Source organism: Neocloeon triangulifer, unplaced genomic scaffold (genome assembly GCF_031216515.1).
Source record: "Neocloeon triangulifer isolate White Clay Creek 2 clone unplaced genomic scaffold, ASM3121651v1 ptg000014l, whole genome shotgun sequence".
NCBI lineage: Eukaryota > Metazoa > Arthropoda > Insecta > Ephemeroptera > Baetidae > Neocloeon > Neocloeon triangulifer.
In genome coordinates this window covers 28,908,619-28,925,655 of record NW_026775556.1, presented here as the reverse complement: position 1 = coordinate 28,925,655, position 17,037 = coordinate 28,908,619, and the positions used below count along the sequence as shown (strand labels likewise).

At 36.5% G+C, this 17,037-nt stretch overlaps 1 protein-coding gene across 3 annotated transcripts in view; it reads right to left on the bottom strand.

Moving 5' to 3' along the window:
- The window catches only part of LOC132201954 (paired box protein Pax-6), a 58,281-nt gene that overhangs the window by 10,971 nt on the left and 30,273 nt on the right, over positions 1–17,037 (bottom strand). For 2 of the 3 annotated variants that reach the window (XM_059628525.1, XM_059628524.1), the window contains 4 exons: positions 15,023–15,097; positions 13,754–13,919; positions 12,703–12,883; positions 2,096–2,324 (listed from right to left, as the gene is read on the bottom strand). In XM_059628525.1, the coding sequence (XP_059484508.1) occupies positions 2,096–2,324; positions 12,703–12,883; positions 13,754–13,919; positions 15,023–15,097 (651 nt within the window). The remainder of the gene's footprint in view (positions 1–2,095; positions 2,325–12,702; positions 12,884–13,753; positions 13,920–15,022; positions 15,098–17,037) is intronic. The other variant, XM_059628526.1, reaches the window with a different exon arrangement.

Below are 17,037 nucleotides of genomic sequence, written 5' to 3'. Positions count from 1 at the left end.
TCTAAAAGTTATATTAATTTAAGAAATATATCATTTAAAATAAATTAGTTTTAATTTAATTCAACTGTTAACTTAAAAATCTAATAAAAACCCCATGTTTTTGCTACAATTTAATAAAAAGTACTGTACGTGATGGTATGTTTTGGCAATAATAAAGAACTAGAGATTATCCAAAAATATACTTTTTCGTACTATGCCCTCTAAAAATAACTTAAATAAAGGTTTTGAAAGCAAATAATTTTTTTCAATAAATTAATTCAACTTTTTACGTTAGCTATGTTCTGCCCAAAAACAAACATGTTAATTTTTAATTTGCGTTAATGGAGAATAAATAAATTATTAAATAGAGACTTCATGTTGTGTGATTCTAAACAGAATCAATTTTCATTCGTTTGGAAAGAACCGAGAGAGAAGCGTGTTCACCGAATCGCAACTCCTCTTGCCGCGAGTGTTACAAATGCGCTGAAACTGAATCAAAGCATTGAGTTTTACACCTCACCAGCGCACGTTCAATCAATAGTTTGGCGAGAGGTAGGCAACGCGCACCGCACTCGTGCTCAACAATTTGCCTAACTTTCATCTTCACGCCGGCAGCTGTACAATATTTGTATTTGTTTGAGGCAAAAATATTTCCTCATCTACGAAAAAGAATGTAAAAATACCAATATAATTTTTGGGGAAATTTACGAGATGCACCTCGTTGGCGGAGCAGGGCGAGATTGGCGGAAAATCGATTGGCACGCGCGCTCAGGCAGGCTTAAAACCTGTTACAAAATCACAAATGAAGTGTGTTTGATGAAAACGCGCGACGGCGGCGGGCGAGGCTGGCGTTCATTTTATTCGGTGGTTTTTTGAAAGGGCGAATACCATCCGACCGGGCGGGAGAGAGAGAAGAGCTAAAAGGGAAAATTGCATCACATCACGCTTGCGCGCACTCAGCCAGCAGCGTCTCTTAACACGCTCATTGATTTAGGCTTTTCTTTTGCTTCACCTGCGCCAACCGAGCGTACCAAATCTTCGCGAGCTGTTATAAAATAAATTTTCAAGAACATTTTTCGCTCTTTGCCTTCAATGCCGGCTGGGGTTGAAAAGAGAGCTCGAGCGAGCAAGCGAGCTCACCACTCGCCCCCTTGTCGAAAACCGCAGAGAGAGAAAAATGTGTATATGTAGATGTGGAGTCAAGTGCTCGGCTGTTTTTTCTCTCTCTCTCTGCGATGAAAAGCGCTCTTAAGCACGTTGCCTGTAATTATGTCCTCTTCACTTGTGTGCGCGCCGTGCTCGCCGCGTGTGTACCATCATCATTCCCTGTATAATTATGTATCGCGTCATTAACTTTTATTCCTTTAAAATGCTCTCCGAGACATTTTGGGCGCTCCGGGCAAAAAAGAGAGAGCACCCTTTCTACCATTAAAGGTGTTCCGGAAACAATGAGCGTTCTATCTACTCCTTTCAACAAAGTTCTTTTTCTTATTTTGTGTTTTGAACGCTCAAATGTGAAGTGGAAGAAGAATAACAAAAATTGATTTGGTTTTTAATTTACAATCTCATTTTTAAGGAGGTGCTCCTGATATAATTGACAAATCTGGTCATTTTTTGAATTGTACTCATTGAGAAAACACTCCAGAATCAAATTTTCTCCATTCCGTGACTGCAATTTGTAACATAAGAAGAATAAATATTTATACAAAAATATTTAGCTAATCCCCTTTCTTTGCCAAAGTGCGATTTGATTTTTTTAATGCTTTCTGAAATTAGAGCAAAATAAATCAATCTCTGTCCAATTGGCAATTAAAATACTGAAATTGATCAAAATTTGCAACCCAAATGAACCAAAAATAGTTGTCGCGCAATCCCAAAAGTCAATCAATCTGTTTGTCATAGAAAATACAAAGTGGCCACTCAAATCGCAGAGCGTGCGTGCGGCGCAAATAAATATTTATTTTTGCTCCAAACATTTATGTAGCTCAGTTGACCTGTTTATTTGTTCAGCTACTCAATTATAAACAGTGACCCGTGCGCTAACGAACGCGCTTTTTGCCACTCTAAAACGGCTAATTAACTTTGGACGACGAAAAAAAATTGCAAATGCGCCTACCTCGCTTTTGCAGGTCGTCCCTGGTGACTTGGGCGGCCGACGGAAGAGCAGCCGTCGGGTTTGGCGGCAGGCTGAGGTGCGGCGTCGGCGTCGTCCCGGGGTACCAGGCCCAGCCTGGGGCCTGCCCGTTGAACATCCGCAGTTTGTCGTAGACAGACTCGCTCTGCGAGGACGCCTGCTGCTCTTTTTGTGCGGCCAGATTGCGCAGCACCCGATTAATCGACGACACCTGCAACAGACATAAACGTGTTTTGTTTATTTTTAAACGCATGGAATAGGAAAGAAAAAATAATTTGGTTCAAAATGAGAAGCTTTTTTTATAAACCTCTCCTTCCTATCATAATCAATATGGGGTTCAGTGAAGCAGAAGATTTCAATCACTGCAATTTGTAGATTTTTGACTAGTCACACTGTTGGTAGTTGTGATCTCTGAGTCGATTTGAATTCATTTCTCTAATCAATTTTCCATTTTTTTTTTTTTTTAATTATTTGTAATACATTCTTTAAAATCGCACAACAAAAATTTTAATGAAATTACGAAAATGCTCCCACTATTTTAAAATAAATATTAAATATACTGAAAACTTGTTTTAATTTATTTTTATTTTCTTTAAAATCAAATGATCTATCCCTGAAAGCATATTTTTTTTTAACTTTTTCTTTGCATATATCTCTCTTTAAAAGGAGCAAACAAGTGCAGCGGTGAATTTTTGGCAAGGCGGCACGCGTTGTCGGCCGTTAGTGTCGCCCCCAAATGAGCGAAACAAGGCGGGCGTGTGTCAACACTCAAGGAGCCCGACGATCTTTGCCAATCTGATGCTGGCCGTTGATGATGCACTTCTCTCTCGCTTTAAATGACTTAGCGTGCGTTCGCGTTGCTTGGGGGAGGAGTCGTTGGAGTGGAAAATTTTCGAATAATGCGCCGAGCTGCGCACGAAACTAGAGAGAAAGAGAGCGCCAAATATAAATAAATATATATAAAGCAGGGGGCCAGCTGGGAGGACGCTAAAAGATGGCAAACACTCGCGTGTGCTGTAGTTGATGCTGCTGAGGGGATGTGAATAAATCATGTTCCAACTATGTTTGCACTACAAAATCATCGGGGACGCCGCTAACGAACAAGCCTGCCAAGTGGGTTATTTGTTCCCACAGAGCTGAACATGGAAATCAATAATAATGCTTCACATTAGACCAGATTAGTATATAATTAGTATAAATTAAAAGTGGCACGAAATACGAACCTTTGAAATTTTAAATTAAGTTGAATAAAATTTTGGGAAAAAGGTTCATGCTGAAATGAAATTAATTTCATTTGTTTGCCACACTAAAATTAGCCCAATGTAGGAATTATAATATATTTAAAGATAAAAAAAAAAAAATGTCTGGCGAAAGAGTCAACTTATTAGACTCCAATTTTAGTTCAAAAGTTACACTTACAATCTTTTTAAGCAAATATAGTCTAAAAAGTCTTAAATAAAAGGTCGTAATTCAAGTATTAGTTATTCGGGAGAAAAGTGATTTGAGAAAATTTTGACAACTACCAAAACATTTTTGAAGTTTGTCATAACAAAAATTTTTATAACGGAAAATTGAAATTCTAACATGAAAAATTGATCACATGTTAACAAAGAGGGTTTATTTATATTATCTGTGGCATAATTTAAGTTTTTAGAACTTTGAAATCTTATTCTTATTACAGAATTTTATGATAGAACTGTTATTTTTAAAAGAGGCAGAGATTTTTTATTAAAAGTCTATTTTTCCACACAAACAAAAAATAATTAATTGTTTGTTCATGTAAAAAAGTATTAATGGTACAGTAAAAAATATAAATTCTACAACAAAAATAATGCAAAAAAATCCCATTAGCAGTGCAGATGACGCAAAAATTTCTTTAGTATATTGATGTAATTAATTATTTAACAAACTAAAAAGTATTAGAAAAACTTAAAAATAAGACCTGATAAACTTGTAATGATTATTTTAAAATTTGTTTCACATTTTGACATTGAAAAACCTTCATGCTTTCTCATTCCATTTTTTTTTTCAGAATTGCAATTTTTTTCAATAATTTCCCTTAATCAATTTGTGTCAATTTTTGCTTACGTAATAATTGAATTCATTTCCAAAAATGTTCAAAGGTGTCAAATTTCATTTGACAGTGCAAATTACGCAACAGAATTAATCAATTAGCCGCAGACCGATCGAAAAGAATTTAAGGCGTGACAGATTCATTCGTCGTGTTTAATTCGATTTGCACCCCAAAAGTGCTGACATCCCATCGAGTTAGCTCGGGGCAAAAATGGTGGCGCTGAATGGAGTTGTCGGATGAGTTATCATCATCAATATGGACGAGTAACACGGGGTGTGGGTTTTGATACTAACGCTTGAGTGCGCACACTCGATATGGGCAACTAACTTTTGCCTCGAATCCATCCAACGGAAGAAAAGAAGAGAAACTGCGAAGCTTCAGCGCCCTTCCGCCGCATTATATAAACTGCCTCGGCCAACTTTCTTATACTTTAACGCCGTCATCGCGAATTCCAGTCGCGGCCGGTGCAAAATTGATTTGTGTTTGCGCTCCGCTCGTCATTATCTGACGCCCTACTTCGTTATTCGAGTCGACCGACGTGCACTTTTGCTCTCGAAGGAGAAGAAGAAGAAGGTGCTGACTGGTCAATGGCCATCATCTCATTAGACGAAGAAAAAAAAACGCGGGACGTGCAGAGGCCTGCTGGTGGAATAGGAAAAAATGATAAGGGAAAAATGTTATTTTTGTTATAAAAGAGTAGGGACAGCGATTCAGTCGAGTGGAAACTGTAGAAGAAGAGAAAAAATATACCAGAGCAGCCGGAGAGGGAAACTTTTAGAGGTTTTCTGCTCCTTCGTTCTTTCTTTCTCTCTTTCTCGGTCGGCGGCAGATATGATAAATTTTTCCCTTATATTTCAAAATATTTTCCCAATCTGCTGCCGTTTTTCTTGTCACGGAGCGCACTCCTCCTACCTCGCCCTTTTTTCGGAACCACTCGAGAGTGAGTGCGCGAGGAATTAAGACTTTTCAACAAAACACCAGGTGCTGTGTGTGCGACTCACGCATACAATCGTGTCCTCTCTTCCGCCCCGGCTGGGTTTAATAAGCTGGAAATCTGCCAGAGTGATAAATCAATTTATTTCGAGACCTAGGAAAAAAACGACTAAGAAATGTATAGCAAATAAGAGGAAAATTCAATTGAAAAGAGATGGAAAATATAATTTCTTTGGTGTGTGCACAGAAATATTCTTATTAAAAATATAAAAAACTGCAGTAAATTGAATTTATAAATAATGTAATAGAAATAAAATAACAAGGAAAGATGGTTCTTGTACCAAATTTATTAAATTTTATTAAAGATCCTCTCCGGTCAAGTGTATTTATCTCTATTCTGAAAGATTGCCAAATTTCGAGTATATCTTGTGAAAACACTATTTGAAAATTCCAGACCGTTGCGTCTCAATCAAAAGAAAACCTAAATACGAGTGATTCGCGCGAAAAACGTGAGAATTGAGTAGCCAATCAGATCCATCAGTTTGTTCCAAAAACTACAGAATTTGGTCACATTGGCGCTGCGATCGCTGATTTTGCCACTAATGCCCCACGGCGCTGCAGAAAACTTGGCAAAATCAGCGATAGCAGCGCCAATGTGACCAAATTCTGTAGTTTCTTGGAACAAACTGATGGATCTGATTGGCAACTCAATTCTCACACGTTTTTCGCGCGAATCACTCGTATTTAGGTTTTCTTTTGATTGAGACGCAACGGTTTGGAATTTTCAAATAGTGTTTTCACAAGATATGCTCGAAATTTAGCAATCTTTCAGAATAGAGAGCAATACAAATGACCGGAGTGGATCTTTAAATACAATTTACCCTATAAAGCTTTTGCAAAACAAGCCAATAAGAGAAAAATAATACTAATTATTCGTATTCGCCCGTGTCGTAAACCTGCGATTTTCCAGCACATATTTTCCCATATTATACTTATTCGATCTGCCTACTGAAAGTACTTGGCAAAATTCCTATACCTAGGTATCATCTTGAAGCTAGTCTTTGACAATGGAGCATTGGCATTGTCTTTGAGAAATCCTGTAGCTGACAGCACATAAAGCGACGAGTGCAATAAGCTCTGGCAGAAAGTCTTTATAAGTTGGTTCTCTCACCCACCCACCCACCCACTCAGCCAAGCAAGTCTCGAAATGTGTGCTGATTTATCTTCTCGGGCCATTGTCTTTCTCTCTCTCTCTCTTGGCCAACATTAAAGAGCGAGGATGGCCAGAGGAGGAGCGGTTATTAGCGCCGCAGCCAGCCCAGTTTGATTATTGAAAAGGCACATCTCTCTCTCTTTGCGTCGTCGTCTCTCGTCATACGCACAATGGCAAGAACGCGTACAATTAGCTCGCAGGCCAAGGAAATAGCCCAGATTCTCTTAACTCATCTCTCTCTTGTGAAGAAAATCTCAAAGAACGGGCGCACAATGGTTGCGACGAGACGCTCCACTGCGTCTGGAGCAGTGGAAATTATTTGTCCATCGCCATAGTAAGAAGGTCTCTCTCCGGAGAGGAGAGCAGTTGAAAGGCGCGCTCAGAGTTCAAAGTGGCGATTGCACGTCTGCAGTAATTCCTTTCTGTCATTTTCGAGTACAACAATTTCTTTATGGCGCGATACAATGTGACCGCTGCCAACGAGGGCACTGACGTTGTAAAGTACAGATTTTGGATAGAAAAAAAATTTGAAAAATTTCCGTAAAAGTAGAAATCAAGTAAAAACCATTCCTGTAATAAAAGGCTCACTGCGGAATATTTGTAAACGCATATAACGTCAACAGAGTAAGCTTTGAAAATGTTTTTCACTAATTTTTTTTTATCATCGTTGTTCTTGTTAATTTAGCTATATTATCAAATTCAACAGTATTGAAACCCACCTATTGATTATAAGTTTTAAGATAAAAAATAATTTACTCAAAACAATTTCTACGAGTTTTTAATAAATATTTATAAATATAAATAATATAATGAAAACATCCTAAATGTATGTGTAAAAATTAAATATTTAGAAGGTTTAATTTAGAATTAAATATAATAATGTAAAAAATAAATAATTTAACAATGAAAATATTATAAACAATAAAAATTGTTTAATATAGAAGATTAATATTTTTTTACGTTTTTATGTATATTGAAAGTTTTTGGATTGCTTTTTAGCAACAAAAGTTCTGAAATTCAATCAGGCCGTTCGAGAGATTTCCAATTTTTCCGATAACAATGCCGCGATTTTTTGCGCGAACTGAAAACGGCAGCGGCGCGCATGAAGTGCAAACAATGGGTGGCGAAAGGCGAAATTTTGGTGTCAATAACAGAATTTACGTAACGCGTCGGCGGCCCGTGTGTTTTCTGAGTGAATAAATTCACGCTACGTGTACACACACACATTTCATCAATGTTTGCTGCAGCGCGCGTTCGTGAATGGCTTTTTGTTGCGTCCCATTCAAACAAATCGGCGGACGCGTCACTTGTTTTCCGCGCATCAATTGACAAGTCTCTTGCGAAAGAAATTTCACGCCGATTGATCGAAACTGCAGGCGAGAAATTGTCATACAGAACCGCGGAAAACGCGTATTGTGTCATTGACGAGAAATAATAATGCTAGGGATGATGTCACGAGCACGCAGATTGTCCGCGCTCGCCCGCCGGCTCTGACGTCACGTGCATTGTTCTCGCTGCTGACCCGCGTCTTTCAATTATTGTCGGTTTGCAATTGACACTCGCTCATTGATGTTCACCGCGACATCTCGAACTAAACTTTTCATGTTTTGTATAAATTTCTTTCCCTAATTTCAAAGGAAATTAAAATCGGTAAACTTGAATTTATCAAAAGAATACTGAATCATATTATGATTGCATGTATTTGAACAAAAATTAATGCTTTAATTATTTATTATTTATGTTTAACTGTCCTAATTTTTACACAACATCATTTTTTTTTCATTTATTGAAAACAATTTAATTAAAAAGAAAGGAATTTTTGGACAAAACGGCACTACCACAAGTAAGAGTTTTGCTAAAACTTCTCAAATAAAAAATACCGCAGTGAGCCCAGATTAATTTTATTATATAATTATTTTTTTTGTCAACCCACGTTTGATAACAATCAACTTCTCTAAATAATTTACTCTTTTCTTATTAAAATATAAAAAATTACAACAAAAACTTGTATGAAATTCGTGTGATTTTAGAAATTTAACGCTTAAAACTGGGACAAAAATTAAAGAGACTACAATTGATGGATTATAATTAAACATAAAAAAGTGATTCATCAAGCAAACTTATCTTTTCTTCCCTTTCCCATTTTGGTCTGAATGAATAGAAATCGAGTTAAACACTTGAAGCAGATAATCTAAAATTAGATTTCGCGACGCTGCTGGTCCGCGCTTACATGTCGGCGACAGAACGCGAAAGATTAGGCAAGTAAAAAGCTGCGGCTGATAAGGGGTTGCACGCTTGGTTACTTCCAAATAAAACCGGCTAATGATAATGAAAAGGGGTTGCGTTCGATTTGACAAAAATACCGCAGAGATTTCCTTCTTGATCCTTTTGCGCAAATTAAATTTACATATCAAGCAGTGGGCTAATTTTAAATCGAGTTATGCAGAAAGAAAGCGCGTCGACGGATGGCTTCATTAAACGTGCACCCTAATGTGGAGTTCGAGCACGCGGACTGAAAATGCAGCCTGCCCACGTTATTTCACATATCAGTGGACACGAATCGAGCCACGCTTAACTGCTCGCATTCAAAAACTGCATGCATGCGGTTCGAATCCACTCGCAGTCAACACCAGATGAAAAGCGGCCCTGCATATTACCGGCTTAACAATCGTCTGGGAAATAGTAAAAAAAAAAAATGCTTAATTAAACGCCACCCCCTATAGCTGCTCTCAATTAGTGGTGTTGAGCACAAAAAGAAGAGAGAAATTTCAGTCCAACGGGTGGAGCGAAGAGCAATTTTGGGATTTGCCGCGGGACAAAAAACCAAAGCGCTGCTGACGAGCGCCACAAGGCCAATTTAATGGCGACGTCGTTTGCGCGTGCTGGTCTATTAATGAGATGCCATTACGCCTTGCTTAATTCCGCGGAAGGCCAGTTTTTTTTCTACCAAGGCTTTAAATTACACCGCAAATTTAGTGAGAATAAAACTTTAATTTCACTATATTATTGCCTTATTCTATGGAACACTAAACGGGCGCTTATAATTTAAATTCAAAATATTTGGTATATTGTTCAATACAATTAAAAATTTGTCTAACGTCAAAATACATCTTACTAAAGGCCAGTAGGTTGCAAAAATTTTGCAAAATTGAATTGAATTGAAAATTGAATTGAATTACACTCACTGATGTTTGAAATTTGAGAAGGATCGTGATATTAATAATTATATTAACGCATCTCTCAGCAGTTGAAGTTGACATTTATTAAGATTTAAATTGAATCAATTAAAAATAAAAATTTCAGTATTCACGCGACCACCAATGGTAAATTTTATTATTTTATTCGTGAAAATCAAGTAAAAATGATAAAATAAGTAAAAATATCAATAGTTAAATTAACTTTATGTTCATATTAAATAAATTTAAAAGGTAACTAATTTTACGTTAAAATATTTTAATGTATTTCAGTTTCAAATTTTAATACATACATAAAATGATGAAAGATTGAAACCGGGCGAACCTCGTTGCAAAGAAAAAATGAAAAAATAAAGGACAACTGACCCCAAAGGCGACCTGCGGTCTGCTGGTACTTTAAAACCTAGGATTTCTTGTGTCCGACTAAAACTAAGTGGGAGGAATCAATAAAAAATAAAAATAAAATGGGATTTTTTAATTTTAATAAAAAAAAAAAAAAAAAAAAAAAAAAAAAAAAACCCCGCAGCAGCCACCGTTCAGCATCAGTCTCTCGGACTTCTCCGAAAGGAGAGGACCGGCACTCAGGTTAGCTGATGAGGCCTGGATTGGCCGAAACAGCTGTCCTAACCAGTAGTGCGGCAGATTACTGTGATTTTGCCAGAAAAGTCTTTGGGTTCATTGCCCTGGAAATTTCTGCCAAAATCACAGTATGAAGCTGTTGACTGACTCTTTTGCTTAATTAATTTCTGCAATTTTTTGTTTATTAAAATTAAAAAATCCCATTTTATTTTTATTTTTTATTGATTCCTCCCACTTAGTTTTAGTCGGACACAAGAAATCCTAGGTTTTAAAGTACCAGCAGACCGCAGGTCGCCTTTGGGGTCAGTTGTCCTTTATTTTTTCATTTTTTCTTTGCAACGAGGTTCGCCCGGTTTCAATCTTTTATGAAATCCACCTCGAGTGTTACCATTCAATAAAATGATGAATTAATGGTGATTTCCAAATTTGAGCAAGTGAAACTGCGATGCTTTCAAAAGATCAATTTTCATCTTTTAATTAAATATTCAAGAAAGTATATTTATTCAAATTAATTAAAAAATTTCAATTCACTTGTAATCATTATAAATTCTAAAATAATTGTATGTAGTAGTTCTGCATTTGAATAATATTAATCGATAAAATGCGTAAGTGGGCGAATTTTTTTCTAATTTGAGAGTGCTCTGCTCCTTTATTCATTAGTCAAATATATAAATTATCTTATCCCGTCAAGTGCTGAGTTGGTTCATAGCTGCAGGAGGCAGGCAGGAGAGAGATTGAGCCTCTCGAAAGTTTTGCATACACACACAACAAAAGCAGCGAGAGAGAGCCGTCGGGAGATTCGTCTAGTAGAGTTACTACTACACACAATTCATAAGCTAATATTTAGTCGGCGGAAGACTTTATTGTGTGCATTATAACGAGATGATGCCGCGCTCTTTATGATTACGAGAGTCAAGAGAGTATAGTTTTGATGAACTTTAGCGAAAGCGAACCGCATTTTGAGCAAACAAAAGCGAAAATCTTCCCTTGATTTTTATTTCTTTTGATTGTCATTTCGATTAAAAATGACGAATCCGTGGCTCATGAAGGCAATTATTCAAATGAGGTTTTTAAAATGATATGCCGCGATTTGTTTTGCGGTCGGCAAGCTAAGAAAAAGGCCGAACCTGATGGCAGGCGAAACTCGATACATTTCTTTGTACGTTGGAGATGAAAATGTGTATTAAATATTAATATACCGAGCCATTTTTCGGCCCCTTTTGTAAGCCGGGGCGAAAAGTGTATCAACGAGCGCACACTCGCAAATGCGGTCGCGATTCATTTTCGTACATTTATTTATAATACACGGATGAGAAGAGAGAGAAAGAGGAGAGGATCCGCCGCTTTTTGTGCCCAGCGGGAAATAAATAATATAATAATATTTCAAAGGAGGCCATTTTTCATTTGATATTGTTCGCAACATCTGCTGTTTGTTCAAAGTATTTTTGTACATAAATATATCATAGAGCGCTACATGAGGCAGTTATGGCAGTAATTTGAAGCCACAATTTTCATCAAAAAATTACTTATTATCATTTTTTTTTTTTATTGAATGAGGATTGAGATTTAAATGTCCATTATAATCAAACTATAAAAAGCAATTTTTATTTATTAGCGGGCACTTTAAGAACACGCAGAATTATTTAAGTTTTTGTCTGCCTTCTTATTCATTAAAAAAAATTTTTATTAGACTAAAGAGAAACTCCTTTTGATCAAAATTAATTTTTTAAAATATTTATATTGCGAATTGAGTCAATTTGATTCAAAATTTGTAGCACTGGAACGATTTTTTCCTTTTTTTTTTTAAGAGAAAAAATTAAACAAATTTTTCAATTAAATGCTACACCAAAAATTAAATAATAAAAAAATTTTAAAAAGTGACCTGCTAAAATATCAAATCTAATATTTTCTAGGACTTTTTCCATCAAAATCTAAGTCTACCACATTTGGAGAAAAATTAAAAGATTTCTTCTCATTGTCAGTACAATGCTTTAAAAAGCTGCAGTTTTTTACCAGGATTAAGAGCAAAAGAACGAAGCGGCATTCAGAAGTATCATGCAGGCAGTCATCTAAACGCAAGTTTTCAGCATCCAGAAAAAAAATAAAAGTCCAAACGACTTGATTATTGTTATTTTTCTTTTTGTTTGTATTTTGTAATTGGAAAATTTTGTTTGTGAAATTATCATCTTTTCACTCAATTGTATTGAATTTGTATAATTTAGAATATATAAATGATATATCCCGTTATGGGCAGCAATTGCCTTTGTGATATATCAATAAACACAATTTGCAACTAAAATTATTTTTGGTGATTTTTGGTAATTTTAAATCACTTTTCTAAATAATAATAATAATTCCCAACTGACCACGTGTGTGACCTTCCACGTAGTCCGAACCGAAATAAAAAAAAAATGGCGAAATTCGCGGCAGTCACGCAATGGACGTTAAGAATATAAGAGGCTATTAAAGCCCGCGTCTCTCGATCTCCGCAATGGAGCTGGAAATTCCTCTCGCTAAGCAAAAAAGCTACCGGCGTCGGCGAATTCCACCGATCAAATGCGTGCAAATATAATATTGAAAAAAAAGGAGTACTCACGCTAGGAATGTTGTCGTTGGTGCACACGCCCTCGGAGAGCAGTCGGTCTCGGATTTCCCAGGCAAAGATGGACGGGCATTCCCTCTTGTAGTCGGCGATCTTGGAAACCACCGGTGTGGTGGCCACTCTGGGTTTCGAGCCCCCTATTGCTCGAGGTTTGATGGAACCGGTCTCGTAGTACCTGGACACAAAAAGAAAGCACCGCGAATAAAGATCCCGCGCCACAGAGAAGACCTCGTTATGAATAGCAAAAAGCAGGCCGGCTTTTGTGTCGCCTGTTCTGATGCAAATGAGCCAGAAAATTAAGCGCGCACAGCCATCGCACAAAAAGTAGAAAAATACAAATTGTGACGTAGTTGAATGTGTTCACAAGCAGAAAAAAGGAGAAAAAATTAGAGCAGGCTCTTCAGTCCGCGTCATTTTGTGCTGAATTGATATCTAACGAGATAATTCAGATGTACAAATTTCTGAAAATAGTGAAACTGAAAAAATCTGAACGAATTTTTCAGTTGTAAATTTGATTTGTAAATTGTATAAATATGTGAATGACGTATTTTAAAAGTTGTCAATTCGTTGATGACTTAATGAAATAAAAATAATTCTGAATCTGAATCTGAGTTCATTTAACTCTCAACTCAAGTCAAGGGCATAAAATCAAATAAATTATTTTTCCAATTTATATATTGTTTATGAAAATATTATTTTCTTAATTTATTTCTAGATCTTGTCATTTTTACATAATGTTCTGTAATAAGACTTTTTATCGACTCTTTTGTTTCTGGCATGTTTTATTTTTATATTTTTACTTTTTTATTTTGATGCTGTTTCCGCTTTTTTTTGCACAATGTTCTTATTTGGGATGTAACTATAAATCAAGATAGTTAATAAATATAAATAAATAAATAAAATATGTAAATAATAAATATTAAGTTTTATTAATAAACATTAGGTGTATAAAAATTAAATAATTCACAATTATTAGTTAAAATGCTATTCAATTTTTTCTGTTATAAATAAAAAGTATTTTTTGTTTAAACCTCAATTTGCTTACCTTCCTAGTATTTTGGAAACGCAGCCGTTGGAGACCTGAAGAATGCGCGAAATGTCGCACGGCCTGGCCCCAGAATGGGCCAACTCGACGATTTTCTGGCGGGTCGAGTCGGGCAGCGGACGGCCGTTGACGTAAACTCCTCCGAGCTGGTTGATTCCGCTGTGACCTTCGTAAACAATTTGCAGAGCAAAGTCTTAGTCAAATGAGGCAAACGATTTTGAAATTCGCTGCTCACACTTGATATATTCATCAAATTTCTAGCAACAAAAAGTATTTATTAAGAGATTCCAAGCATTTTGTAAATTCAAATAAAACATCAAAACGTGCACAGCAAAAAAAAATGTGTTTTGTTTGTTACGAGAAAAAAGAACTAATCAAAGAAATTTTAATTCACATTAGATTGAATAATAATTTACGGACGTAAACAATCCAAAAAAAAGATCAATGTGTATTTCTTACCACGATAATTATTTTAATTTGAAAATAATATTTAAAGGGTTCATCAACAATTAAATCTTTCATTAACCGAAAACATTTTTATATTTATTATTTCACACATGAAAGAGGGTCTCTAAATATTAAAAAAAAAAAAAATTGAAACATTTCTCAAACTAAATTTTGAAAAAAGGTACCAACTTTGTTTTTTTTAAAATAGCTTTCCTGCATTTAAATATTGAAGTTATTGTATTTTTGGAATTTCGTGTGTGGATTGTTGTGTTTTGCGTGTTTGTGTGTCTCCTCCCCGCGTTAAGGGGGTGAGCGGGGGTAGTTCTGGTCGCGCGAGGTGCCACTCGGGAAGCGTCGGCGTGCCCGTCTGTCTCTCTCTCTCTCTCTCTCGCTCTTTCCCTCTCTCTACGTGCCCTGTGGTGACTATTTACTTAGCCATGCAAAACGACGAGCACCGCCGGCGTCACCCTCGTCACATAACAAAAACCACCACCCCTTTTATCACGAGTCGCTAGCTCCTCAATTTTGCATGTAATGTTCAACCTTAATGCAATTTCACGGGCGACAACTGGAAATCAGCAAGTGGCCTATTTACACGGTCGCGCCTCATTAACCCAAGGAGCCGCCGAGAAAGAGAGAGAAAGAGAAATGGCATCTTTCAGAATTTCCCCAGCTTTTGTTTGCACGTCTCTTACTGTATTATTTGAGATTCTTTTTTTTTATATCGACAGATCTGATGCGGTTGGGTTGGGCGAATAAAATGGGAGGAGGATCGACTTACAAATGTATATAAAAAATAAAAGAAAAAGAAGTTTTCCTTACCTGATCCGTCGGAGGCGGGCAGCAGGAGTCGCTCGCCTAACAGCTGGGTCGACTGGTGGAGACCTGAGAAAACGCCTGATCGGTACATTGGCAACCCTCGTTCATAATGGCATGCAAGCAAATACGCACTCAGCTACCTCTACGGGAAGGAAAGAAGATAAAGAAAATTTATCTAAAAAAAAAGAACTGGGTGGTCTGCTGTGATCCGAATTCGGGCGGCGACAGGTGCGAGGCCTGTGCGTCTTTTGTGATGTAACAGCCTGAGCTTGTAAAGTTTGAAATCTGAGATTTTCGTGTGGCAACATTTAATATTTTGTATGGAAGGAAATGCTAAGTGATAGAGGCATATCTGGCTTCTGAATTGGAGTTGAAATTTAAACTCTATAATTTATTTTAAAAATAATTAGGGCGATCCAAAAGCCTGACCTGGCCTAGTCTCAATTGAATGACGGATCAAGTTTGTTTGGCTTTCGGATCGCCCACATCAAAGTTTGTGATTTGCATTATCATTTTTCTATTTTCTCACATTAATTGGAAAATTTAATTTACCATCAGGATTACCTCTGGATACTGTCATTAAATTTAATTTGTGTAGTTCATCAGTTCAGACTTTAGTAAAACAATCAAACATATTACATGGATATCGAACGTTTGAATTTATTTAAGAGGATAACAGAGTCAATTTAATCAAAATTTTGCCAAGATTTAATATAAACCTTTAAACAATTCATATTCCGTTAAATTATATATTAATTCCTAGATAGAATGAGACAACCTTTGGTAAATATCTAAAAAATTCTGAAATATTTGTAGAATTTTCAAATTAATTTGTTTCTCTTTTTGTCACAAAATAACTAAAATAAAAAATGAGTTGATAGAGATTTAGAATTTTACACTTAACAAATAAAATTCATCAATATTTAATTGATTTATGTTAGCATTTCAGTGTTTGTTCCGTTTGAAAATATTCACACAATATTTCAAAAAGTTAATTTCCAATTGAAATGTCTTTTTTAATCGTGGTCGCGCTTCAGCGATGTTTTATTTATAAATTCCATGAAAATTTCAATATTTGCTTTTTGAATTTGGTTGAATTTGAACACCCCCGCAGCTGCATCCGCAAATGGAAATCCCGCTTCCATGCATGATTGACTAGCTCCTAGGCTTTTTGCCCGGCACATTAGCCGCCACGGTTGCATAACCAGCCCCTGTCCATTTTCAGGCTGCAAATAATAAGAGGGACTTATTTGGCTTAAAGTAATCCTTTTAATGGACGCTAACGCTGACTGGCCGCAAATATTGCATGTATACAGACGGACAACACGTATATTAAGGCAAATGGCAAACACAGAGAGAATATTTATTTTTAATGGGCAAACACGAAATATGTAGCCGAACAGCGTTTTGCATTTATTTTGGCACAGCCCGACGAGGTGCGTATTTTATTTATCTTTTTATTTTAAAATTACATGCCGGCGGATGAGCCTTTTTCGGTTTTATAACAGGCTACAGCGCGCAGTGAAGCATTATGGAGCGAGAGCCGAGCGGGCGGGCGGGCGGACCGGCCGGGTTTTTATTTTGCAAAATCCATTCTATAATTCCATTCCCCGAAAGCTAATCTGAAAAGCAGAATTTATTTTCATGCGGAGCGAGCGAAAGAGCCAACCCGACCAACCAACCGACGGACCGACCAACCAGCGAGAGAGCGAGCGCATCATCATCATATAAAAGCAACAGTGGTGGTAGTTAGTTCCAAAAAGCTTCCACTCTGCTGAGCATAAAATGGACGCAGATTATTATAAGCTAGGACTGATGATGTTAATAAAATGTTGCGAATAAAAAGCGAGCGCCGGACGCTTGCAATTATAGCACTCGAAAGGGCGAAAAATGTCCTTTGCACCAGGTAAAAATTTTGAACAATAAAATAAAATTCCGACTGTCAGCAGAAAACTAAGGGGTATTTTCTACCAAATCAATAAAAAAAAAACAGCGAAATAAAATGAGAAAAAAAGATG